Source organism: Scomber japonicus, chromosome 10 (genome assembly GCF_027409825.1).
Source record: "Scomber japonicus isolate fScoJap1 chromosome 10, fScoJap1.pri, whole genome shotgun sequence".
In the NCBI taxonomy this organism is placed as follows: domain Eukaryota; kingdom Metazoa; phylum Chordata; class Actinopteri; order Scombriformes; family Scombridae; genus Scomber; species Scomber japonicus.
In genome coordinates, this window is record NC_070587.1 from 13,132,880 (window position 1) to 13,159,072 (window position 26,193).

The 26,193-nt window shown below is 38.5% G+C and overlaps 2 protein-coding genes across 3 annotated transcripts; both read left to right on the forward strand.

The window, feature by feature from the left end:
• Positions 1-688: 688 nt before the first annotated feature.
• LOC128366813 (uncharacterized) lies at positions 689-2,299 on the forward strand. The gene is made up of 3 exons (XM_053327579.1): positions 689-752; positions 868-1,095; positions 1,938-2,299. Exons 1-3 carry the CDS (start codon positions 689-691, stop codon positions 2,297-2,299), a joined length of 654 nt encoding a protein of 217 aa, XP_053183554.1.
• Positions 2,300-7,013: 4,714 nt separating this feature from the next.
• On the forward strand, positions 7,014-25,116 carry c4b (complement 4B (Chido blood group)). Of its 2 annotated transcripts, XM_053327438.1 has the most exons (41): positions 7,014-7,141; positions 7,433-7,622; positions 8,238-8,400; positions 8,474-8,544; positions 8,625-8,713; positions 8,795-8,877; positions 8,975-9,062; positions 10,369-10,477; positions 10,606-10,747; positions 11,076-11,188; positions 11,268-11,429; positions 11,513-11,680; positions 11,771-11,962; positions 12,187-12,330; positions 12,443-12,569; positions 13,420-13,491; positions 13,594-13,806; positions 13,910-14,024; positions 14,146-14,216; positions 14,306-14,445; positions 14,572-14,787; positions 15,227-15,278; positions 15,389-15,481; positions 15,575-15,781; positions 16,194-16,266; positions 16,822-17,014; positions 17,324-17,419; positions 19,637-19,799; positions 20,219-20,412; positions 20,580-20,735; positions 20,835-20,894; positions 20,969-21,059; positions 21,141-21,309; positions 21,438-21,528; positions 23,534-23,608; positions 23,683-23,785; positions 23,880-23,969; positions 24,069-24,173; positions 24,323-24,406; positions 24,484-24,616; positions 24,699-25,116. In XM_053327438.1, the coding sequence occupies exons 1-41, from the start codon at positions 7,032-7,034 to the stop codon at positions 24,826-24,828; spliced, it is 5,136 nt and encodes a 1,711-aa protein (XP_053183413.1). In that variant the 5' UTR covers positions 7,014-7,031; the 3' UTR covers positions 24,829-25,116. The 2 variants fall into 2 exon arrangements, with proteins under 2 accessions (XP_053183413.1, XP_053183414.1); XM_053327439.1 differs by lacking the exons at positions 23,534-23,608; positions 23,683-23,785; positions 23,880-23,969; ... (2 more) ...; positions 24,484-24,616; positions 24,699-25,116 and having other exon boundaries at positions 21,141-21,325; positions 21,363-21,485.
• Positions 25,117-26,193: the final 1,077 nt, after the last annotated feature.

Here is a 26,193-nt window from a genome sequence, read left to right on the forward strand (position 1 = left end):
TACCAACTAATGTCAGGACTAATAGCTGCTTATTGGAGATAATTCAACAACATTATACATAGTTTTTTTCTTCTCATTTTTGCATCACAGTTTGGCCATCATGATTCAAAACAGATCCATCATGACAAAAAGGATCCAAACTCTCTATCTGCTTTTCATCTCAGGTTTGTACCATGTTTTTTTTTCCTATTGTAACTTGTTTTTTGTTATATCCCATTTATAAATGTATAATACAGTGTAAATGTGTAACTGTAGTGGATATTTGTGTAGAAGATGACAATTTGAAGTATAAGATAACGGCATGAAAAAGTTGGAAATGATCCACAGAATCAAATTTTCTTTTGTTGTTTGTACTCAAACTGCTGCAACTCACACTACCTATTATCCGACAGGATTTTGCTACCTCACACTGGGATCTTCAGACTTTCACTTTATTACTCTTCTAAAGACCTATCAAGATGCAAAGAGCCACTGCAAAGAGATGTACACTGACTTAGCTACAGTTCACAATGCAACAGATATGAAGGATTTAATCACTTTGGTTTCAAATAACAGTCTCAGAGCCTGGATAGGACTGGAGACTGGTGATGTGTGGATGTGGCACTGGTCTAAGCCTAATCAAAAACAGGATTTTTTTAAATGGAGGGCAGGAGAGTCTCAAGAAAAAAAAGAAGATGCATGTGCAGCAATGGATACACATGGTGATTGGTTTGTAAGCAACTGTGGGGATAAACGAAGTTTTATTTGTCATGGTAAGTAAAATGAAAATATTGCAGTCAAAGTTATTTCCAGTGCCACAAATAATCTTTAATTCCAAAAGGTCATTATGTTCTCTATGGTAAAAATATCAAACTTTGGGATTTGCAGGCAATGGTGATACCAGTGGTCACATTTTTGTTGCTGGAACCAAATCATGGAGGGATGCTCAGAGTCATTGCAGGGGCTTATTGTCTGATCTTGTCAGTATACACTCATCAGAAGAGAATGAGGCAGTACGAAATGTGTCAGTGTCAAATTCTGCGTGGATTGGCCTCTTCAGAGATCCATGGAAGTGGTCGGATGGGAGCACCTCATCATTCCGCAACTGGAAACCACGTCAACCGAATTACCTTATAGGTCAGAATTGTGCTGCTGCCATATTCAAAGACAACGGGCAGTGGAATGACCTGAAATGCACTAGCAAACGCAATTTTGTCTGTCATGGGGGTAAGTGGCTGTTCATTGTTTGTGTTGTCACAAACTTTCTCTGTCAGGAAACAGAGTGTGTTTAATGCTATATGCCAATGTAGTGTAATGCAATGTGACAAAAGAGCTGCATCTATCTTTGTCATCCTTTCTTGGCTTTTTAATTGATTTATTTATTTTTTGTTACAGCAAAGAAATCAATTGTAACAACCACCAATCAGACAAGTACACATGACACCGTCACAACAGCTCAACTACCAACCAATCTGACAACACCTCACCGTTCATCTCGTGATGTCATAACATTTCATTTCACTGTGGTTCCTTCTAGCCAAGAACCAAATAGCAGTAGTTTAACCCCCAGTAAACTGACAACAACAGGAACAGGAACCACTACTAATGGAACAACAACAACAGCTCCTGTGTCATTTGTGAACCCTACTGAGATCAGCACTGCAACAACAGAAATGTCAACTATGACAGCAACACATGTAACACCCACAACTACTGGACAAATCTCTGCTTTAACAACACTGACAACTTCAAGCCAGAGCAGTACACGGTCTTCAACTCTAATGCCCCTTGACAATAATCAGGATTTAACTTCAGGTACATTTATTGTTATTTTGTGCAAAGTATTTTCAACATTTCTGTTTCTGTGTTCATTTTGCACAAAATGTGCACTGTGAAATAATATTTAAATATAAGTTATTTATTTTACTTTCTATTGTTTATGTTCTATTGTCCTACAGAAAACCTGATATTAATCCAGGAAAACATGACATGGATTGAAGCTAGTAGTTACTGCAGGGAGCATCATGTTGACCTTGTCCACATTACAACTGGAGACATTCAGAAGAAGGTGGCTGAAAAGGCAAGAAACGCCACATCAGCCTATGTCTGGCTAGGCCTACGCTACACCTGTAACTTTGACTTTTGGTTCTGGACCAGTTCAGCCACTGGCTGTTACCAGAACTGGGCCCCAGGTCAAGGATCTGAGGTTAAATATTACTGTGGGGCTACTGGTGCCATTCAGGCCACTGGGGGGCAGCAATGGGTTGTCTTGCCTGAGGCAAAAAAACTTAATTTCATTTGCCATGCCTGTGCTGGATAAGTGAGAAGATAATATATGGAAAAACTGCATATTTGTGCTGGTTATACTTGCTTTGCTTGTACAGTTATTGTTCTAGCATTCAGTACAACGTTTTCAACCAGCCTACTATAACTTCAAGCTAGTGGAATTTATGAGAAGGGATATGATGATTTTAACTCTCACATATAACATCACGCTTATACCTTTGTTGAAATACAGATGCCTCCTCTATTGTTGAGATTGAATTTCATTAAATATGAAAACCTCATGTGGTGTGTAGGCGTGCATATTCACAGTCATGGGCAGCAAGAGTAATGTGAGAAGATTGATCTGCTCCATGTCTTTCACTTGGGGGTTACTATTTGCATGTTGACCTCTTGGGTTGGGCCCCAAAGATTGTCTTTTTAGACCACCAGAGTATGGCCCCAATCCAGACTGCCTGCTGCCCTCACTGACCTGACCTTCACTAGCAGCCACATGGAGGACAGAGCACACATACACTCACCTGTCTGCACCCCTGAGGTACACAGATCATCTATAACCATGGGAACTGGCAATGATAAAATGTTGTCAATGTTCAAAACTGGATTTTACTGATCTCTATGACAAACTGTATGACATAAATGCTAATGTAAATTAACTCTATGGAAGTGGTAAATGGAGAAATATCCTCAGTGTTTGCATATTTTTACTCTTCTTTTTTCACTTTTTACCACACAATACAAACTCCACTCCCTTCTTAAAATAAATAACTTTACATACATGTATAAATAGGTTCTCATTGTCTGTTAGTATGTGTTAAAGTCGATGTTGCTTGAAGTAGAAAATGAAGAAACTGTGAAAAACATTCAAATTTGTTGCAAAATATGTGTTTATTCCTGTATGTAATTGTCAGTTTCAACTAATGAGAAACAAATGATAACATTTGGTGTATATTGAAGAAAGTCTTTAAATGACAATTTAATTAAAAAAAAAAAAAAGTTATTGTGTTTGCATCCCACATTCCTAACGGCACCTGTGTAGGAGGAAGTGACTTTAATACTTTTAAACACTTACATATATTATCCTGTTTTAAAGATAATACATATAACCTTTTTATTGGTATGTTTGCAGGACAGAATTAAATAACTCCATATAACTACTGAATACCAATACTTATAGCTTGTAATCCTCTGCTGCATTTTGATAACTGCTTTTGCATCCACAATAAGGGTCTTGTCACTTGTCAATTACCACGGACCATTACACATGAGTGTGTCATAGCTTAGTTTCTCCCTGAATAGGCATTGGTCAGTGAGCCTCCTATCAGTTCAATGTTAATGTCTCATTGGGTCCAGTCAGTCAGTCCCTGGGCTACCCCCTTCTCTCCTTTTCTCACCCTCATCTCCTCTTGTGTGCTGTCCAGCTGGCTCTGACCTCTGACCCTTTCACCCTCACTCCTGACCCCTGGGGACATTCCCACGCCACACCCTTTTGTGTACATCTCTCCATAGTAACCCAGTGGTCACTCCCTCTGCATTTTAAGCAATTATGGTGATCGACATAATTCACTTTCACTGGGATCAGTGTAATGCAACCTAATTTGGCCTAATCCCAATTCAAGTATGCAATGCTACAAAACTGAAACATATATGTTCATTAGAGGTGTTTAAACTCCTTTCAGTTCCAAATACAGAATAAAAATATATCATTCACTGTGACTTTTTTTTATAAAGTATTTTGTTTCACTCAATATTGCAGAAAATAGATTATTAAACCATAAAATTGGATGAAATGGTGCTGTTTGATGGCACAACATTAAACTAAAACAGATCTATATATGTGTTCAGCAAGCACACTTTTCAGTACAAGTATTTATTCCAGAAATGTCTAGACTTAGAAAATTGCAAATATTAGCTTGTAACTTTACATCTCTCTACCTGTCATGCGCACTCCTGTCATCCCCTCTCTCCTTTTCTTCTCTGAGTCTGCACCCCTCCGTAGATCCCTCCCTTCTTTTCCTTCTGACACTTTCACAGTTAATTGTAGAAAAAGAGATTTTCTCCATTGAGGCCGAGTCTCTTAGGTAACCCCACTCCTGCATGAAATGAGATGGATAGAGGGGAAGAGACAGAGAGGGGGACATGAACAGACAAACTGAACAAGCAGCGGTTGAGGACGGACGCTGGGTGGACTTTACAATATTTTTTAAAAAGTAAGAGAGAATAAGAGTTTAATATTGAATATGCACGGGGACACATAATTAATAGTTGCTTATCTTGGATTATTATCATTGTAAGTACTAAAATAGTTTACTTTTTCACTTTTTCACAAGTTTATTTTTCTAAAAAGTCAGTTTATAAACAAGGAGTGAAATCAATTGTTAGAGTAACAATATATTTAATAGAGGACTCAGGGGTAGAAACCTTTGGAACGTGGGTTACTTAAAATCTGGATTAAGAAACCACTACTCTTGGTGTGTAGCCTGCTTTTCTTTTGACATGTAATTCATTTTACACTCTCCTAACCAACAGCAAAGGCTTGAACCGAAGCTTTGAGAAGATTTGAGTACATTTTATGATGCAGATTTTGTATTTGTTTTGATTTGACAACTCATTCATTCATTTATTGCAGCTCTTGCTCCCAGGAATAAGAGACACTTTTGCTATTCATCCCACGTATGACAGGGAGTCTGGTGTTGATTGTCCAAACGCAATTCTTGTATTACTTCTCCACATCCAGGAGTTGTGGATGGACATCATGCACCAGACTCTCATTTACTTCCTTTAACGTCTTACTGCAGAGATCAACACAGGAAACATGTGATATGAGCTTGTGTGCTAAGGAGAGACTGTGTTTCAATCATTATAAAAAAGTTTGTCTCTGCAGGGAACATTCTGGAACTCTCAAAGTTATTTTTAACACTTAAAGTGATTAATATTGACATCTGTAAGTAACCATTTTAATTTGAATACAGTGATTTGAAAATGAGTGTGATTAAAATCAGGTTTTCTCCATTCAAAGTCAAATTGAGCTTCTGGTGGCAGGACTTTGATATTTTTTTGATATTATGCTTGACATTTAAAATTTTCCATAAACAGTGGAAAGCTTTGCAAACTGTTTAATTTGTTTTAGGTGTGTGTGTGTGTCTGAAATCATGAACATGTGGGTTAGTTGCTTATCTAGTTTGCTCAACAGATACATGTGAAAAAGTTAACATTTTTTATCTCCTGTTATGAAGGGAGAATAAGATTAGTGATGGATGAGTATATGACCTGGCAAAAGGCCACATGGCTTGTGGTTGGCTAAATTAAATGGAGGCTGACAAAGATGTTTCTTCCATGTGCCAAATCTGTTGTTGGGTATAAACGATCGTGACTTACCCATTTCTATTGTCTATAACTGAGTTTGCTTGATTGTATCTTAACATGAGACAATTTTTTAAATCTGTTTTTAAGCTAAATCTTGATGTCACAACTATTTATTATTAAATCTGAATCTTTTGAAGGACATTTTAAAAATGCAATTGTTAAAAATACTATGACAACAATCTATTATGTGTAGACATAAGATCAGTTACAGATGAACCAGTAATTACATTTTACCCCACGTGTTGGAAAATGTCCCTGCAAGGTCAAACATTTCAGAGGCTACAGATCAGTCAAGAAATCTTGAGAAAGAAGCTGGGAAAATTTTGCACTTAAATTCTTTCAAAAACCTTTGCATAGATTTTTATGGATGTTTACATTTACATACAAGCTATGTCTATAAGAAAGAAGAACACTTAATGGTTGGTTAAACTCTACAAAGCTGTAAACACTGATGTAGTCACTTGTAGTGCTGGTATATTTTTAGATGGCAAAAAAGGTGATTCTCTGTCCCATCAGTGTTTTAATGCTAATAGTGTGGCGTATATGCTCTTAGAAGATAGATGTCCTTTTATTAATCTCTCTTTCTCTCTTTCATTGATCTGTATGAAGAATAAATAACGTTTCTTACATTGTTTTTGTATATCTTTTGTTACTTTGATCAAAACCTGATGAGAGTCTGTGTTTATGTCATTAATCATTCTCCCATGATGTCACAACATCTTTTGGCAGCTTTTTATATTCCATTCAGCCCATGATCTGGCAAATACACACATCATCAGGATTAAAAAGTTACAAATAAACTGCACAGAACACTGATCATGTGTCACATAAGCAGCTTGAGTAGCTATATATAAAATATATATTCACTAAACTGAAGAAACTGATGCAAGTAGGGATTTATGTATTTGACCTCTAAAAATCCCCCCTGAACAATTTGTTGTAGAGTTACTCCAATCAAAATCGAAACAGTCCAAACCTGATTTCTTGTAAATCACATGACTTGGGGGAAATCTGGCTGGCTTGTAGAGATCAGTCAGGGCATCATTACACATTGTGAAACAAAAATAAACACTTTCCATGTTGCAAGCCAAGTAGTGACATACAAACAGTGGTCAGTTCATTATGATCTGATCTCCATACTGTTAACCTTGTTTTAGGTAAATCTGTTTAGATCTATAAATGTACACATTAATGAATCAGTAAGTATGTCACATATCTGTACACATCATTATCAGCCATGACAATATTTTCAGTCAGCACATGCTACGTGCGACATCACTCTGAGGAATGGTACATATTTTTCAGTTATCTAAGAAGAAAAGAACAGAGGGAGGGCATTTTTAGATTGGGCGATTGAGAAATACAGGGCTGGATGACTCATAAAACCCCAGTTACTTAAAAGCATGTGTCAGTGCAGTCAGAGAGGTAGAAGCTGCACAATGAAGGAACGCATCTTTTCGATACTGCTCCTGATCTTGACCGTGCACACAGGATGTTCAACGCAAACAGACAGGTAAATGCAGGAATAGTTGCATGGATATACATTATATAGTTATGAAATGTAAGCAAATAAACTTAAACAAGCAGTTTCAACAACTGTTAATAATAACTATAAGAGAGGGTTACAATATACTTTCTGTCTTCTAGGATTTGATATCTACACATTAAACAACATTTGAGTGTCTCATGATTATCCTTTCAAGGCAATAGATTAGACAAAACATGCAATATTGTTGCTTATAAGCATAGTCGGGGAATGTAAAAGTGAGTATACACATACTAATCTTTATCTTTGTTTGTGCAGATTCTTTATCTCAGCCCCTGCTGTGTTTCATATGGGGGTTAAAGAGAAAGTTGTTGTCCAGATGAAAGGGGCTAATCTAAATAAACCTGTTACTCTCTATCTGGAGCATGAGAGTTCTGGTACTGTGGTGTCTAAGAAGGAAACCATTTCGTGTGCAAATGAAGCTGACATCAAAACAGTTGAGCTCATGGTATGAAAAACTTGTGTTATGTCTTAATTTAAAAGTTCCTTTAAAATATACTATGTATGCTATTCTAAATGTTTAGGATATTTGACAGAGAGGATGGTGCAATTTGACACAGTCAATAAAAGATAACAAAGAAGTGTTGAATTGATTTAGTCATTAAGTGACCACTCATTGGGTTCACATGTAGTCATATGTTAGGACCTTATGCTGCCACCGTATTCCTCTATGCATTTGGAAGGGGAGTGGGGAGAGGGGAGGTTTGTTGCAATCTGAAAATTCACCACTAGATGCCGCTAAATCCTACACATTGGTCCTTTGAAACTGTTTAAAGAAACCTAATATGCTGTTATGTAGTTTGACATACAAGTTAATTATTTTTTCAAATTAACAACTACATATGAATTCAAATAGGTGTGTACTTTCCAACAACTTTTTCCTGTTTTTGCTCACAAATAGTACCAAATTGCCCTGTCATTTCTATAAAATGTCATATAACTGTTAATTATTTGCAAATTACTAAAAGAACATGGAAAATAAAGTGTTACCAAAGCATCCTCAGTCGTACAAATTTAGACAAGTCTGAGATGTCATGATCCAAAATCATTTTCATCTTTACAGATAGACAGTGATATTATGTCAACAATCGATCCACCACCTCCCTACCTCCTGGTAGCGGCAGACGGCCTCAGTAAAAGACAATTGACAAGGGTCCTGGTATCAAAGCACAGAGGGCACATTTTTATCCAGACTGATCAGCCAATGTACAACCCAACAGAGACAGGTAAAAAAAAGTGTACAATATGATTGTGACCGTGTTTTTCAAAGCCGTTTTATATTGATTTACTCTCTTTTAGTGAAATACAGGATTTTCGCTCTTGACCAGACATTAAGGCCACTTGATGATGTTCTACACATATCAGTGTTTGTGAGTAGATACATTTTCTGCACACATCTGCACACATTTAAAATGATTTCATAATTCATGCTTTTGTCATTTCATGACAGAATGCTGCCGGGAACAGAGTACTGAAATCTCCTAAGCGTGCAAAAGGGGGAATATTCAGAGACACATTCACCATACCTGATGTCTCTAAGTATGTGAAAACAGATTTACAATAAAGTAAAACATTAGCACAACCAACTTACAAATAATAACATATGTTTTGTTTACAAAGGATGGGCACATGGAACATTACGGCACACTATGACGATGATCAAGCCCATGCTGCTTTCCGAGAGTTCAAAGTCCAGAAATTTGGTAAACTACTACTTTGATGAGAGTGTTTTACCTTTTTGAGCTAACAAATATAATATTCCCTCCATTTTTAAAACATTTCCATTATTACACATCCTAGTTTTACCAACTTTTGAGGTGAGCATCACAATGGATCAGAACTACATTTTGTTGAATGATGAGTGGTTGAACTTCACCATCTCAGCCATGTAAGTGTTGATTAATTTCCCAGTAAATCTATTGTTAAAGCGGGGAGAGTGGGGTAATTTGTGCCAAGGGGTAAGTAGTTCCACCCCGGTTATCTAGAAAACCATAGAAGAAGTTGCTCATGTGACCACATATTTTTGAAGAGGCATCCATTTCACTCATCTTGTGAAGAGGGGAGACACTTGGCTTGAGAGGTTGGCACATTTAAGTTCAAAAAACAATTTTTTGCCCTCCAAAGTAAAATTTCTATGATCAAGTTTTTTTTAATGCTGTGTTTGAACAATTGTAGACAACTTTGAAAACAGTTCATACATGTTTTAGTGCTTTAGTAAGCTACAGCATGAGTATATACAGTTAGCATGATACTAGCTCAAAACAGCTGGGGGATACATTTTTTTCAAAATGGTGGGTCTGGGGTAATTTGTGCCAAAGGCCTGGGTTAAGTTGTGCCACTGGGACAACTTAACCCAACTTATGATTATTTATGATATATTACTTAATTGTATTTTATTGTTATTGTATATTGTATTCTTACATTTGATCACTAAAACTATGTGATATTCTTAATTTTAGACCATCATGCCACACAAATACAAATACAAAAAGGAGACATTGAACCCTTCTATGCTCCGGAGGAGAATTTCACCTCTAGCAGCACAATACGAATGTTTTTATAAGTAAATTGTATTGAATTTGTTTTACTTTTATATAGCATTATCATTTGTGAGATTAAAATGATCTGTTTTACTTCAATTATCAATGGCACAATTTACCCTACTGTATTCTCTCTAATGGCACAACTTACCCCCTACCGGGGGCAAGTTGTGCCACAGGACACTTTTTTTTCTAAAGCTATATTTCTCAAACTGTTTGTTTAAGATCCAAAGTAATTGTTCCCAGGGATGCACAGCATCCTAAACTATATGTAGATATCTTAGTTGGAGGCATTACTGTTGTCCCCTTGTTTTAAGGGCACTTTAAGTAAAAATTGGCACTACTTACCCCACTCTCCCTACTGATCCCTTTTGGCTACAATATGCAAGGAGAACTAAAAAAAAAAGTTGACAAATTCACAGCCCTTACATTTTTTTATGAAGTTTGTTAACATTGTGTTCAAGGTTACAGCTAGTTAACATGTTAGCAACCAGTTAAAACATCACATTACTCGGTACGTCCATCAGCCTTTGGTCTTTTAGCTTTGTCTACATGTAGTTATGTTCTCTTTGGGTTAATTGTCTCTATCATTACATTTTCAGGCTTTTTTTGTCTTCACTTCAACAGTCACATTGTTATAATGATTTTTTGTAGGTATTCATATGGTGAGAAAGTTAATGGGGCCTACCACTGTCAGTTCGGAGTGGTAACAAAAGGCACAACGAATCCTGACTTTATCAAGGGACTGGAGTTGACTGGTTCGGTAAGAAAACACATATATCCAAAACGTATAAAGCAGATAATATCAAGATATGAGAATCTCAAGATATGAGATCAGATGAAGTGTTACAGTACTTGAAAACAACAACAACAAAAAGCCATTTCTTGCAGGTCGAGTATGGAGATGCAAAAGCGGCTCACACCATGGCAAAAATAATTCAGCACATCCGAGATCAGCGGGGTCAAACCCTCATTGATTTGCAGCAAAGTGGAGCACAACTCTATTTGGGAGTATTTGTCACCAACATACAAAGTAAAAGACACAGTCACACTATATACAGCATGCTATTGTTAATGCCAGAAACCTCAGAGAAGGGAAAAACATAGAACTATTGATTTTTTAAAATTTCTGTTTGTTTTTATCTTTGTATTATTGTTATTATTATCATCATCATTATTATTATTATTATTATTACTACTACTACTAATACTATTATGATGTGATGAAATAATTATTTTTTTAACCTACATAAATGATGTGCTGTGACAAGTACAGTAGATGTTTCTCTTTCTTTGTTATATGCATCTAGGAGCACTGCGATTATACTATTGATGGTTTCTGTATTCATTGTTTGGACCAGGTGGTGAAATACAAGAAGCAGAAGTTTTCCTTCCTATCATCCCCCACCCATACATTATGGATCTCTCTCGAACTCGCTCATATTACGTTCCTGGATTTCCACTGGATGTGGTGGTAACGAATGAGTACACAGCTACTGTATTTAAATAACTGAAATAATTTATGTGTAACATTTTATTTCTTGTTATCACAGGTGTCCCTGCGTAACCCAGATGGCTCCCCAGCAGCTGATGTACCAGTTAAGATTGATGTAGGAGCCTCCACTGAGAAATCTTTGGAAGGCACCACTGACAGCGAGGGGGCAGTGGTTTCTGTCTTTAATATTCACAAAACAACTGCTGACATTACTGTTGAAGTTAGTATCCACAGGCAACTCATAAAAGGTGTTCAATTTTTTTTTTGTTCGGTTTCAACAGTTTTCACCTCTGGTTCCAATAGGTGTCTGCAGATGGCCTAGAAAAGAGGAAAGTAATTCAACAGTTTTCATCTCCACATGACAGCTACCTTTACCTGAGTTTTACCAACAGGATGTACTCTGTGAATGACGTTCTATCAGTGACATATAACACCAACAACGCCCCAGATAATGGCAATATATACTACATGGTGAGGCATATCTGACTGAATACAATATGTTTTAAGAAAGAGGAGCAGCATTTTGCCACAATTAAACACTTTCAATTGTCTCTGTTGAAGGTCTTAAGCCGTGGGGTCATAATAAAAATGGATTCTTTGCGACTTGGTAAGTCAGTGAGATCCAACTTGGCGATAACCGCTGACATGGTGCCATCCTTCCGTCTGATTGGCTACTTCTACAGCCAGAATGGTGACATCATTGCTGACTCTATATGGGTAGATGTCAGGGATGAATGTCAGATAACGGTCAAGGTAAATAAACACAAGAGATAAAGGTGCAATGTGAGCAGAGTGTGACAGTAGACAAACAGAACTTTACCTCTATTGACTGTGTGTTTAAAAAGGTTCATTCTGTATTTAAAAAAAAGTCTCTTAAAAAAAAACTCTTCTTCAGGCTGCATGCCAATTATCCTTCTTTCTCATCACAAAATATTTACTTTTGTTTAGATCTTTATAACATATTAACTCTATTTTAGGTGGACCCAAAAGCACCATTTACTCCTGGAAAAAGAGCAAGGCTAGAATTTGATTTACATGGTGAGAGAGCAAAAGTGGCTTTGCTGGCAGTTGATAAAGCCTTCTATGCTCTCAAAGCAGACAATAAACTCACAGCCAAACAGGTAATACTTTCACACACTTACTTTCTTTCACAAGAGACGGAGATTATTTTTTTCAACCTACTGTACATATTATAATGTGATAAGTAAATTCCTGCTCATTTTCACTTTTTAGGTGTTTTCCTCTATGCAGTCATATGACCTTGGCTGCTCATACGGTGGAGGATCTAACCCAGCATCTGTACTAACTGATGCTGGCTTGTCGTTTGCGTCTCAGTCCAGCGAAGGGATGGGAAGAACAGGTATGACAAAAGTACAGCAGCAGAACAAGTGTCTACTTGTTATCTTCTACTCTACAACTATGAACATAACAGTAAACTAGAACAACATTAATAGTGTTTGTCACAAATCAACACTTCAACAATAGATATGATATATGCAATATGTACATACATATTAATGATGAACTCCTTCCTTATGAGTAGACTAATGAGTAATGAGTCATGTTTCATCATTTAATGTCAAAATTTGCTCAAAAAACACTATTGAAATGTAAATGCTAAATTAGATCACTTTAAAATGTTTATATTTAACAGTATTCATCAGTTTAAATGTGATAAAAACAAAACAAAAAAAAAAGATAAAAGCAACATTACGGCAGTATTTATGGTTGAAATTTACAGCACACTAAATAAACACTAAACAATACAGTATATCTACAGGCAGTGGGACATTGGCTATTGCACTTGAAAGGATTTGTTTTAAAGGCTTCACCCAGATTACAAGAAACATATTCTTACCTAACAATAGTGATAACTCGCCATGCAGATTGTTTTAGTTTGATCCCAAACCAAATAATAGCAAAACTACATACAGCTGCAGACAAGTAAGACATACGTATGTGTTTAAGATGTTTGAGATCAGTGCAGTGGTTTGAACACATTTTTGATAATGAGATCAACTAAGATCAGCTAATGAAGTCAGAGATTAAAATGTAGCTGGGACCATCCTTTAATTTACTGCTTTGGAAATACTACCAAGGAATCCATGACAAATGAATTGAAACCAGGAATATGATTCATTACAAACATTAATAAAACATGTTTCTTTCCTTGAGCTACACTTTTTAATGTTGTTAAACGACTTTTCCAGATGTTGTCTGTCGTTCACAATCTGAACGACAACGCCGTTCTGTGGACCTTCAGCAGGAAATTATGAGCTTAAGTAAGAGACAACATTCTGGTATCACAGTGTCAGCCTGAGATAGTGTAAAATACTTCTGGTAAGAATAAAATATTAAAATGTACTTTTCAATGTCATTTTCAGAATCTAACTTTTCTGATAAAACGTTGCAAGAATGTTGTGTTCGCGGGTTTTCTCTCATCCCCATGAGACGAACATGTCAAGAAAGAGCGAAGAGGGTGTCTCAGGTGGAACCTGATTCAGTCTGTGCAGACGTCTTTTTGAAATGCTGCCTTGAGGGAGAACGTCTGAGACAAAAAAAGGTTGAAGAGGATGCCCTGAAACAACTCGGCAGGAGTGAGATGAATTATAATGTGGACATTTAAAACTTTGCCTGCTTAAAAAGAATTTTATAACTATTGAATGGTGGTCATAAACCTTTCATTTGTTTGTTTTGTAGCTGTGAGCATGTCTGAGATTGAACAGTTCTTCTTTGACAGCACTGCTCAGTACATTCGAAGATTTTTCCCCCCAAGCTTTGAATTCAAAGAATTCGAAGTAAATAACAAAAAAACGTAAGAAATTCTGGTCAACTCTATCAGCTAAAAGAAACGACCAAAAACAAAGCAATTACCAGATGCATTTAAAAACGAATAATCAATAAAATAATTTCTTTTTAATTGAAAACTCTTTTAGTTATGATTTCCATCTACCTGATTCCATCACCACATGGGAGATTCAGGTCGTCACTTTATCTCCAACCACAGGTAATAACAGCGTCCCACCTCTCTAATGCATCTGACTTATATGATTATGATCTCATTAATAACTGTGCTTCACTTTATGGTTCATTCAGGTTTCTGTGTAGTTAAGCCATCTGAGGTCAAAGCATTTAAGAAGGCATTTGTGTCTCTGAGACTGCCATACTCGGTAAAAAAATATGAGCAACTATCCATTTCACCTGTTATCTACAACTATGGTGATAGACCACTACAGGTAGCTATAACTTCATAACCTCATGTTTTGTGGTACTTTAATCAGTAACCACTTTCTTGGCAAAAGACTGAAATTCAATTCTTAATGTCATCTTCCTTTGTGAACACATTTCCTCTTTTTTTTTAGGTGGCAGTTCACATGGAACAAACTGAAGGTCTGTGTTCGCCTGGCTCAGCCACCACTTCCGCCTTTGTTAACATTACAGTGGAAGAAAGATCTTCCCAGTTAGTCTCCTTCTCTGCTGTCCCAATGGTAACCGGCTCAATACCCATCAAAATACGTCTCTATGATATGGAGGAAGGGGACGGAATAGATGCACTTGAAAAGCTTTTGAATGTATTGGTGAGTAAGATAAGATAAGATAAGAAGTACTTTATTAATCCCTGAAAGGGGAAATTGAATGTCACCTTCTCACAAAAACAGCCAACATACAGCATGAAACATACAGACTCAGGCAGTACAAGTTAAGTGCAAAGCACCACAACAACATCAATCGAACAATCCACAACACTCAGCAGTCAACAGCAATGTTCATTAAAAAACCTCACTGCACCAGGTTTAAAGGACCTCCTTAATCTTTCTGTAGAGCACCTTGGCATCACTAATTTGGCACTAAAGGAGCTCTACAGTTCACTAAAAACACCAAACAATGGGGGGTCCTTTTTGTGCAGGATGCTACTGAGTTTCCTGCCTCCTCTCCTCTAGTGAGGAGGTCATTGACAAAGACATTGTTGAATCTCGCTATTGATTATGATGATGCTTCTGCCTAATTTGTTTGTAGACAGAAGGAGTACAAAGGGAAGAAGAATCAACCAGAGTGATTAAATTTGATGGTGAGATGTTTCATTGTGTCTTAATGATACTTCATTCTTAATTCTTCATCATATGTTTTACCTTACATCTACATTTGCTTTAATCAATTTACTTCTCTCCATTATAATAGTAAGGAGCACAAATAATATTGATAATATTGATGGGACTTTACCAGATGAAACAGTCCCTGACTCCGGCTCCAACATTTTCATCTCAGTGGAAGGTATATGTACACAGATACATAAGTACTCAGATATCCACTTCATATACCCTTGTAATGACAGTATCTTACCCTTTTAATGTTCTAACCTGACAGAGGACGGATATAGCATTTCACATGTAAGGAGCCTTCTTTTACCTAAGATGGTTGTTAACTTGATCACATTGCCTGATGGATGTTTGGAACAGACAATGTCACTAATGGCCCCCACAGTTGTGGCCCTCCGCTACCTTGACCTGAGTGAGCAATGGTTTAACCTGCCTGCAGGCAGCAGAGATGATGCTCTTGATAAGGTTGAGAAAGGTAGGAACACATCAAGCAGCTAATTGAATAATGCCTTTGATAAGTAGATCTATAATAATATGTATGCATGTCTTTTTTGCATTTTTATAGCATACACTGTAAAATAAATATCTCATTGATATTGGTGCATATTGTTGATTTTGAATTAAAATATAATAGAGACAGCATTATAAAGCCATGGGTCTATTAATAGTACAGCATAATTGTTAATGAATTGTAATGGTGTTTCAACTTCTTGGTTTAGACAGTAATATAATGTATTCAGTAGATTAGATGATAGTAGACAAAGCTGTTCCATCCTCTTCTTGTTTCATGAGTATCGAGGGATGTAGTTAATGTTATAACTTCTGTGTGCAACAAACAGGGCTATAAACATGTTTCTTTTAAACAAAATGTACACTTTCTTTGTCAGGTTATGTGAGAGTTAAAGGTTTCAGGCGAGGCCTATCTTATCGACCATGGTATTCAGGGAAACCTAGTAATTGGTGAGTATCTGTTTAATGTTGTCTTTTTAAAATCTTATTGAATTTGATGTAATAATAATAATAATAATAATAAGATATCTTATTTGTACAAACATTTTAAAGCAGAGACAAAAGAGACTAAAATACCTTTAAAAAAAACTTGGGTAAACATGAATAAAATGCTGTATTTAAAAGATAAGTTTAAGAAGTGATTCTGCAAACCTCAGCTCAGGCAGTAAGACCCAGAGCTGAGGCGATAGTTGACTGTAAAAAGGGACCTGAGGCCTGTACTACGAAGCTGGATTAACATACCCGGGATATCTTGTCTCTTTGCTAAATGCTGAGCCGATGGATTTTACACAAACTGAGGGCGTGAGATTGTTTTTTGACAGTGAATTGTGAATAGTCAAAAAATGTATTGAAGTCAGCATGTGAGGGGAGAGACCTGATAGTTGACATGTAAGGTAGTTATTCTAATATTTCACATAGTAAATCAACATTCCCCATTTTAAACATCTCAAATTACAAACCAGATTTTTCCATCCATTCCTATTTCTTATGCATTTTTTTCCTCAGGTTGACTGCCCTTGTTCTCAAATATCTGTCGTTGATGGCAGAGCGTCAGATAGTGGCTTTTGGACAGCAGGGCAGGAGGCCTACGGTTGTAGCAGATGAAGAGATCAGAAAACCAGTCCAATATTTGCTCTCCGTACAGAACAATGATGGTTCATTCACTGACCCATGGCCAGTGCTACACAAAGGAATTCTGGTAACTTCTTTTAAGAGCTACTTCATACAGTTAGACCATGCATGCATACATATATATATATTTATGCATATATTTATGCATATATATATATATATATGTGCGTGTGTGTGTGTGTGTGTGTGTGTGTGTGTATATGTGTGACGTATATACATATATATACAAACACATACACACACACATACACACACACACATATACTTTATATATATGTATATATATATATCAGAATATATATATATCAGAACAGTAATCGAGGTGTCAACAAACTGAATAGCAATCATTTTAATATGTTATTGTTTCTTAATGTAGAAAGGCAATGACCACGATGCATCAATGACAGCTTTCATAACTCTTGCACTGCACCGGTCCCTTCAATTCCTGGAAGCTGACAGCAAGAATAATATGGTGAGATAATACAAAGACATACAGAATTTTTGGGATGGTAATAGGGCTGAAATATCACAACAATCCTTAGTTGCATAGTTATGCAGGTTTGGACAGATTATTCATAGGTCCCAGGCTCTGTATCCTAATCATTTCAGATGCCTGGATTTTCCTTTAGAGCCAACATGAAGTTGACATGTGTGGTTCTGAGAGAAATGTCTTGAAAACATTTAAATGGATTTCCACAAAATGTCACCCTGAATTTGAATAGCTTTTATGCAATACTTTTGTCCATCCATCCATCCATCTTCTTGCCGCTTATCCGGGGTCGGGTCGCGGGGGCAGCAGCCTAAGTAGGGAAGCCCAGACTTCCCTTTTCCCAGCCACTTCGTCCAGCTCTTCCCAGGGGATCCCAAGGCGTTCCCAGGCCACCCTATGGAGGAAGCTCATTTCGGCCGCTTGTACCCGCGATCTTGTTCTTTTGCTCATGACCATAGGTGAGGGTAAGAACGAAGATTGACTGGTAAATCGAGTGCTGATTCTCATCCTGGCCGCTTCACACTCGGCGGCGAACCAATCCAGTGAGAGTTGGAGGTCACGGTCTGATGAAGCCAACAGGACCACATCATCTGCAAAAAGCAGTGACTCAATCCTGAGGTCACCAAACCGGAACCCCTCAACGCCCTGGCTGCGCCTAGAAATCCTGTCCATAAACGTTATGAACAGGATCGGTGTCAAAGGGCAGGACTGTTTGAATCCAACCCTCACTGGAAACAAGTCCGACTTATTACTGGCAATGCGGACCAAGCTCTGACACCGGTCATACAGGGAACGGACGGCCCGTATCAGGGGGTCCGATACCCCGTACTCCTGGAGAACCCCCCACAGAATTCCCAGAGGGTCACGGTCGAATACCTTCTCCAGGTCCACAAAACACATGTGGACTGGTTGGACAAACTCCCATGCACCCTCAAGGATCCTGCAGAAGGTGTAGAGCTGGTCCACAGTTCCATGGCCTGGACGAAAACCACGCTGCTCCTCTTGAATCTGAGGTTCGACTATCCGACGGACTCTCCTTTCCAGTACCCCCGAATAGACCTTACCAGGGAGGTTGAGGAGTGTGATCCCCCTATTGTTGGAACTCTCCGGTCCCCCTTCTTAAAAAGAGGGACCACCACCCGAGTCTGCCAATCCAGAGGCACTGCCCCCGATGTCCATGCGATGCTGCAGAGTCGTGTCAACCATGACAGCCCCACAACATTGAAACTCTCTCTGACAGGAGACTCTGCCAGACGTTCCCAGCAGACCCTCACAATACATTTGGGGCTGCCAGGTCTGACCGGCATCCTCCCCCACCATCGGAGCCAACTCACCACCAGGTGGTGATCAGTTGACAGCTCCGCCCCTCTCTTCGCCCGAGTGTCCAAGACATGCGGCCGCAAGTCCGACGACACGACTATAAAGTCAATCATCAAACTGCAGCCTAGGATGTCCTGGCCAAGTGCACATATGGACACCCTTATGCCTGAACATGGTGTTCGTTATAGACAATCTGCACAGAAGTCCAATTAACAAGACACCGCTCGGGTACAGATCGGGGGGGGGGGGGGGGGCGTTCCTCCCAATCACACCCTCCCAGGTCTGACTGTCGCTCGCAACATGAGCGTTGAAGTCCCCCAGCAGAACGAGGGAATCCCCAGAGGGAGTGCTTTGCAGCAAGGAGCCCAGAAAGGGTGGATACTCTGAACTGCTGCTCGGACCATAGGCTCCGTCCCCCCACCCGAAGGCGGAGGGAGGCTACCCTTTCATCCACTTGGGTAAACTCCAACATACCGGCACCAAGCTGAGGGGCAATAACTATTGCCACCCCTGCCCAGCGCCTATCACCAGCGGCAACACCAGAGTGGACGAGAGTCCAACCTCTCTCAAGAAGACCCTTGCTGTGCGTCGAGGTGAGGCCGACTATATCTAGCCGGAACTTCTCAACCTCACGCACCAGCTCAGACTCCTTCCCCACCAGAGAGGTGACATTCCACATCCCTAGAGCTAGCTTCTGCAGCCGAGGGTCAGACCGCCAAGGTTCCTGCCTTCGGCCGCTGCCCAGCTCACACTGCACCCGACCGCATTTCGCTCAAAGGATAGCTGTAGACAAAGTATTGTTATTGTTGTATGCAAATTAAAATCCCAAATATTCACTATCTGCCAGCATGCTACATATGCACTTGTGCTTTCTTCCAGATGGCAAAGATTTTAAAATCAACAACATATCTCACTTCACACTTTGAGGAGCTTCAGCATCCCTATGCTGTGGCCATTACAGCCTACTGCCTCGCAGTGTGCCTGCCAAAAGGAGCAGATCTCACAGATGTGTGGAAAAAACTTCAAGACAAGGCTACTTTAGGCATGTTCAATCAAAGCAAATAGGAGTGACATGGATAAAACCCTTTGTTGTGATGCATATAATTTTGTTTTGCAATATCGATATTTGGTATAATTTTGATATAATCAATTTTATGGGAAATCCCTTGGAAATTGTTCTATAGATAAAATAAGAAATATCTGCTTTTAAGACAAGACAAAACAACATTTTGGTACAATAAGACCTGCTCATTGATGTATCACCTAATACAGCTAGAGATAATAAAGTAAAAGATAAATCTCCAATGACTAATTTTTATTATCCCATGAGCTTTATTAATATGTCGCCCAACCGTAAGATCAAACGTACTCATTGCAGTTCAAAGTTTAACAAATGAATGTGTCATAGTATGCTATTTATTTGAAAAGTGTGAGATTTATTGTCTGTTTCTTACTTATCAGGGTTGGATGGCTGTTATCTGTGGACAACTGATGTCAGTAAAAGTAATCAAGAGAGGGCAAATGCTATCACAATAGAGACTACAGCCTATGCCCTCCTAACTACAGTGGCACTTGGGCACACTGAGTGGGCAGACAAGACAGCCTGTTGGTTAACCACCCAAGAAAACTATGAGGGAGGCTATACAACATCACAGGTGACTGGATTGCTAGATTGAGAATTGCTTAAACCCCACAAAAATCACGTTTTTTGGACATTACCCCTATATCCTCTGCGTGGTCCCACATCATGCATTTACAGCCCAAACTAACTTTTAGAGTAGGGATGTTAAACATGATATTAATGTTGTATTATCATGTCCAGGATACCGTCATGGCATTGGAAGCCCTTTCTGAATATGAGTTAAAGAGGTCCTTACGTCCTGCAGCAAATCTAGTAGCAGAGTTCTCAGTCCCAGGAAAAAGCAACATAGTAAAGCTTGCACTGGAAAATAAGGAGAGGGTGGAAGTAGATCTTAGGGTATGTATGCATTTTTACCATAACATTGAAATACGCTCATTAATATTTAAACTCATTCTTAGATTACTTGTTTTGTGTTTATTTTGCCCCCCCCCCCAGAAATTTGTAGGGAACAACATTTCTGTGAAGTGGACAGGACAAGGGAATATCAAGTTTAAAGTAAGTTTGATTAAAGTCTCTGTGAATGCTGAAACAATCTATAATATGCAGTAAATCCTCAATTTCTTTGGTAGGTTAAGAAGGCTTACCATTTACTTGAACCTGATGACAACTGTGAAAAACTGTTTATCAATGTCACAGTGAATGGGAAAGTGAAGTACACTGGTGAGCTTAAGTCACTGATAGCAAATCAAAACCTGATGCAGTGCTGATTAAAGTTATACATAAAACACTCTCTCTCTCCAGCTAAGATAATAGAAAATTATGATTATTATGATGACGACGATGTCAATGAGGAGAAAGACACACGAGTGCCACGGTCAGCAATTGAGTGGTTTGATGCTCGTACCCGAAACAGGAGAGATGTTGACATCGTAAACTCAGACAACATAGTCACCTACGAAGTCTGTGTCAGGTTAGTTGAATGAGATGTAATTTGCTCTTTGTTGGCTTTTGTGGAACAATGAGCTTCACTAGAAAAATGTCACAAATTCTCACCAGTATCTTTACCAGCCAGTGTTTTCCTTTTTTTCCTGTGTGTAGTTACAGCCTGACCAGTAATCTCACAGGAATGGCTATCGCTGACATCACACTTCTGAGTGGATTTGAGGCTGAAACACAGGACCTGGACAAGGTTAGTAGCTGTCTATACCTTCTCTTCATAATTGTCATTCTCAGCATAGTGGGAGTAACTATTTTGGTTGTACCTGTCTCCCTGTAAAAGTCCCATTACTTTTCTCTGTATATACAATGTGACATGACATTCAGTTGAAACACCCTCTCACATAACTGTGTTAGAAAATATCTAGTTCTGGAATTAAAAGTAATAGATACAAGCCTGCTAACAACAAATGTTCACCATCAAAGTGTACGTTTGACAAGACACATCCAAACACAGAGCTCAAAATTCTGCCAGGAGGACAGCTAACAGAGATGAAAGGAACTACTGTGTTCAATGTATGGCTCAATAAAGAATTTTCACAGACTCACATGGTTCAACAAAACAAATAAAATTATGAGGATATCTGCACTCTCTTGTAGAAAGGTTATCAGTTTCAGAAAGTTACAGAAATGATTGGATGTAGGCCTGATATTTCCAATGATGATAAGATACTGAGGCTGACAACTTTTTTATTTACTGCTATTTACTACCTATGTTGGTGTGTGGTGTTATGTTAAAGATTTGAGATTTGAGAGAAAATATTTTGAAAAATCTGTATCAATATTTGGAGTTCTTTCTCATGGTGCAAATTGATGGGGGTGGGGGACAGTAACCACTGGTTTTGGGCAAAGGAATATGTCACCCAGTGCAACAGTTTGGCTAGTTGACATGTTTTGAGTAGTTCAAATTGAGCTGTGGCACAGGGAATAAGATACACATACACATGCTTATTGGAAATTAAATCATGGCTTTCACTAAATCTTCTTAAACTTAATGGCGAAAAAGCTGAGGTCCTCCTCATCGTACCAGATCAACCTTAGCAACACTCAACACTTTCTCCATGTCCATCGACAATTCCACTGTTCCTCCATCCCCCAAGTAAAGAGCCTGGATGTCATCCTGGACAGCACACTATCTTTTGAAGCCCACATCAATAGCGTTACTCGGTCTGCATACTTCCATCTACGTAACATCAACCATCACCCTCCCTCACTTTCACCAACCTGCACTACTATCCTGGTAAACACCCTGATCACATCCCATCTGGACTACTGTAACTCTCTCCTTTTTGGTCTTCCGCGGAAATCTCTCCACAAACTCCAACTTGTACAGAACGCAGCCACTCGTATCATAACCAGAACTCCCTCTATTGAACACATCACTCCTGCCCTGCAGCAACTTCACTGGCTCCCTATCAAATCCCGCATTGACTTTAAAAATCTACCCCTCACATTCAAGATCCTTCACAACCTGGCACCATCATATCTCTCTGAACTTATTCACATCTACACACCTTCCCGAACTCTCCGATCCTCCTCTGCCAACCAGCTCTCTGCCCCATCTGCCAACTTAACTACCATGGGGTCAAGAGTCTTCAGCTGATCTGCCCCCGCCTTTGGAAATCTCTCCCACCTGACATTCGCACTTCAGACTCTGTCTCCACCTTTAAATCCCGCCTGAAAACGTACCTTTTCAGAGTGGCCTACTCTGTCTCCCATTAACTATGCAATCTTCATTCTTGTTTATTTATTATATTAATGCACTTTGAAGTCACGTTCATATTTATTCTTCTTTATTCTTTATCTTTGCACTAAATGTTACCTGATTTGTATTGTTTGATGTACTGTTGTTGTGTTATATGTGCCTTGTAAGGTGACCTTGAGTGCTTTGAAAGGCGCCTTTAATTTATAATATTATTATTATAATATTATTATTATATAATACTTCTAAGCAGGATTAGTTCATTGTTGTTTGGCTCTGCAGTAACATTGATCATATCATTCAATAAACTTTCTTCAATCTGAAAACACAGAATGGAGAAAAACATTTCTAGAACAAGCTGGCCCTCCCACAACTCTAGTTTCATATTTGTATGTCAAAACTATGAGGACAAACCAGTAAAATGGAGGAATGGACTCATAAAACTGTCTTTTCTTCTGCTATCACTTGAAAATGTTCAATAACTGTCTCCTCCCAGCTAAAAATGGAACCTGAACGATACATCTCTCATTATGAAGTCTCTAAAGGAAGAGTGCTGCTCTATTTCGATGAGGTAAGGCTGAACTCTGTTTACATACACAAACATTTTTCATGTGAAGTACTAAAAGATGTTGTCTCTCACTGTAGCTCTTTAAGCCAGAGGAATGTATTAGTTTTGATGCTGTACAGAGAGTGGCAATTGGCCTTCTTCAGCCTGCTCCAGCTGTGTTCTATGATTATTATGAACCAAGTAAGCTTTTTATTCCGTGTCTTCTTCTTTTTTTGATAAGCTTGAAGGGTCATCTTTGCCAGTAATTTATGGGCTATTTGCGGTTTATTTGCAGACAGAAAATGTAGTGTACTCTACTCTGCCCCCCGAAGGAGCAAGATGGTCTCCAAACTGTGTTCAGAAGATGTGTGCCAATGTGCAGAAAGTAGGCCATAATTTTAAGAGCCATGCGATCAAACACCTGTGAATACTTTAGTTTCACCTTTGAGATTTCCTCACTGTATTATGTTTATCTTTCCTTTAGGACCCTGTCATAAAGTACAAACTATACTCAAAGGTTTAAAAAATCGAAGAATTACTAAGCGAGACCGTGATGAACATGCTTGCTTCTCTCCTACAGTCGATTACGGTCAGTGCTGCACAAGACAGCATATTGTAAAGCATCTAATATTAGCTTGAAAAAAAGAATTCAAATCCATTCATTCATCACAATGACACAAGCTGTAAAACAGCTCAAAATAATGGTTATTTATTGGTTGATTCTTCTTTTTTTCTCAGCATATATAGTTCAAGTTCTCAATATTTCTACGAAGAGTAACTTTGACCTATACAGCACTAATGTGAACGAAGTACTCAGATCAAGTAAGTGTTGCATATGTGAATTTATCTACAATTATGTTTGAATACAATGGACATAAGAAGTATGCTCTGTCTACCAGATCGAGATTCTCTCGTGACTGAAGATTCTGTTCGAGTGTTTGCTAAGAGGCGTCAGTGTAAGGGACAGTTAGATTTGGGAAAAGAGTACCTTATCATGGGCAAAGATGGCTCCACAACCGACTCAACTGGAGTGTAAGTATACTCAATGATATTTTTAGATGTGTAATTTCATTACGGTTTGATTCTCACTCCGTTCATTCTCTTCTTCATATAGGATGCAGTATCTGCTGGAATCAAACACCTGGGTTGAGAAAAAAGAATGTGACAAAGGTTCCACTAAACCTGTCTGCAGAGGGTTTAATGCGTTTATATCTGAGTACAAGGTGGATGGCTGCAAACAATGAAACAGACAGCCACACACATTTTCATTTCAGTTTTGTATAACATTTTCATTTTAGTGCAACTCAGCAACCCAAGTTATCAATTAAATGTCAGCATGTGTGTTTTGTCTGGTTGTGTCTAAAGTATTGTACAACAACATCCTTAAGTATTGAGACATTACTGGAAAATAGTTAATCGGTCCATTACAGTGTCATTTTAAATTGTATTACTTACAGTTTGTAACTATTAATCATTTCTTTATATCCAATACAGTTTCCTGCATTTAAAATAAATTTTTTATGTGGCAACTGTATTTGTGTGTTTACTGGTTGCAGCATCGACTAGTTGCATACATGAAGATAATTACTTACAGTTGGAACTGAACACAGCAACAGAGAAAGAAGTATTCACAAGCATCCAATTGCTCTTTCATGTCGTTCCAAATAGTGTGATTCAGCTTGGCGTACTGGTTTGATTTAGCTTTCCCGCTGAATATATTTATTTTACTGTATTTTTTTTTCTCTTACTGGCAGGAATGGTCCTGAGAGGAGTCTCTGTGCTCAACATAACCCCCCTCAAAGTTACCCCCCTCTTTGCTTAACATCTGCTAGGTGGAGAAGAAGGGAGAGGGGGGAGTGGTTTGGGGTTGGCAAGGTCCATACACATAAAAATGGCAAAGCAGTCTGCAGATAAGGCTTACTTGGTCCTAGGGGAGTTACACAGTGACAGGATTTGGATTAATTGTCACCTCATTAGGATAACAGCTGCTTATTTTTTTCGAGGGCTAATAGATCTCTTCTCAAGTGTGGTCAGCTTAGAAGAAAATGCTGCAGAAGATGCTTGGTGTGATTATGTAATTCAAAAATGTATTGAGACGCAGTAGATGTGGAGAAAGGAATTGGGAGAGAGAGGTGGTCGGAAGGAGCAGTGCAGCAGGAGAAGGAGGGGGGTATAGGTGGGTAGGTGAGGAACAAGGAAGGGCTTATGTGCTTATATTATTCTAATCTCTGAGGCCAGGTCCAATGTAAGCAACACAGGAGTACTGACCATCACTTCAATCACAGCCAGATCAATGCCTGCACTGTTCCAGCCTTTGCCATTAGACATTTCATTAAATTTGAATCAATAAAGCATAAATAAATACGCAGACTCCAGCATCACACATTTTCATCTCAGGATTACTTACTGTTGGTAGCCAACACCAACAGCAACATTTTAAAAAGTGGTCTTCTTTTTTCTGTAGCCTGCTCAAAGTAATCAACCACTTGTCATGACTGAGCAGTGCAGATTTTCTTGTGATCATTTGTCAAGTGCAATATTTTACACATTATATTTTCTTGACTGGCTAATTTACAGTGTTTCAGCAATACAATCAAAAACAAAAGCAT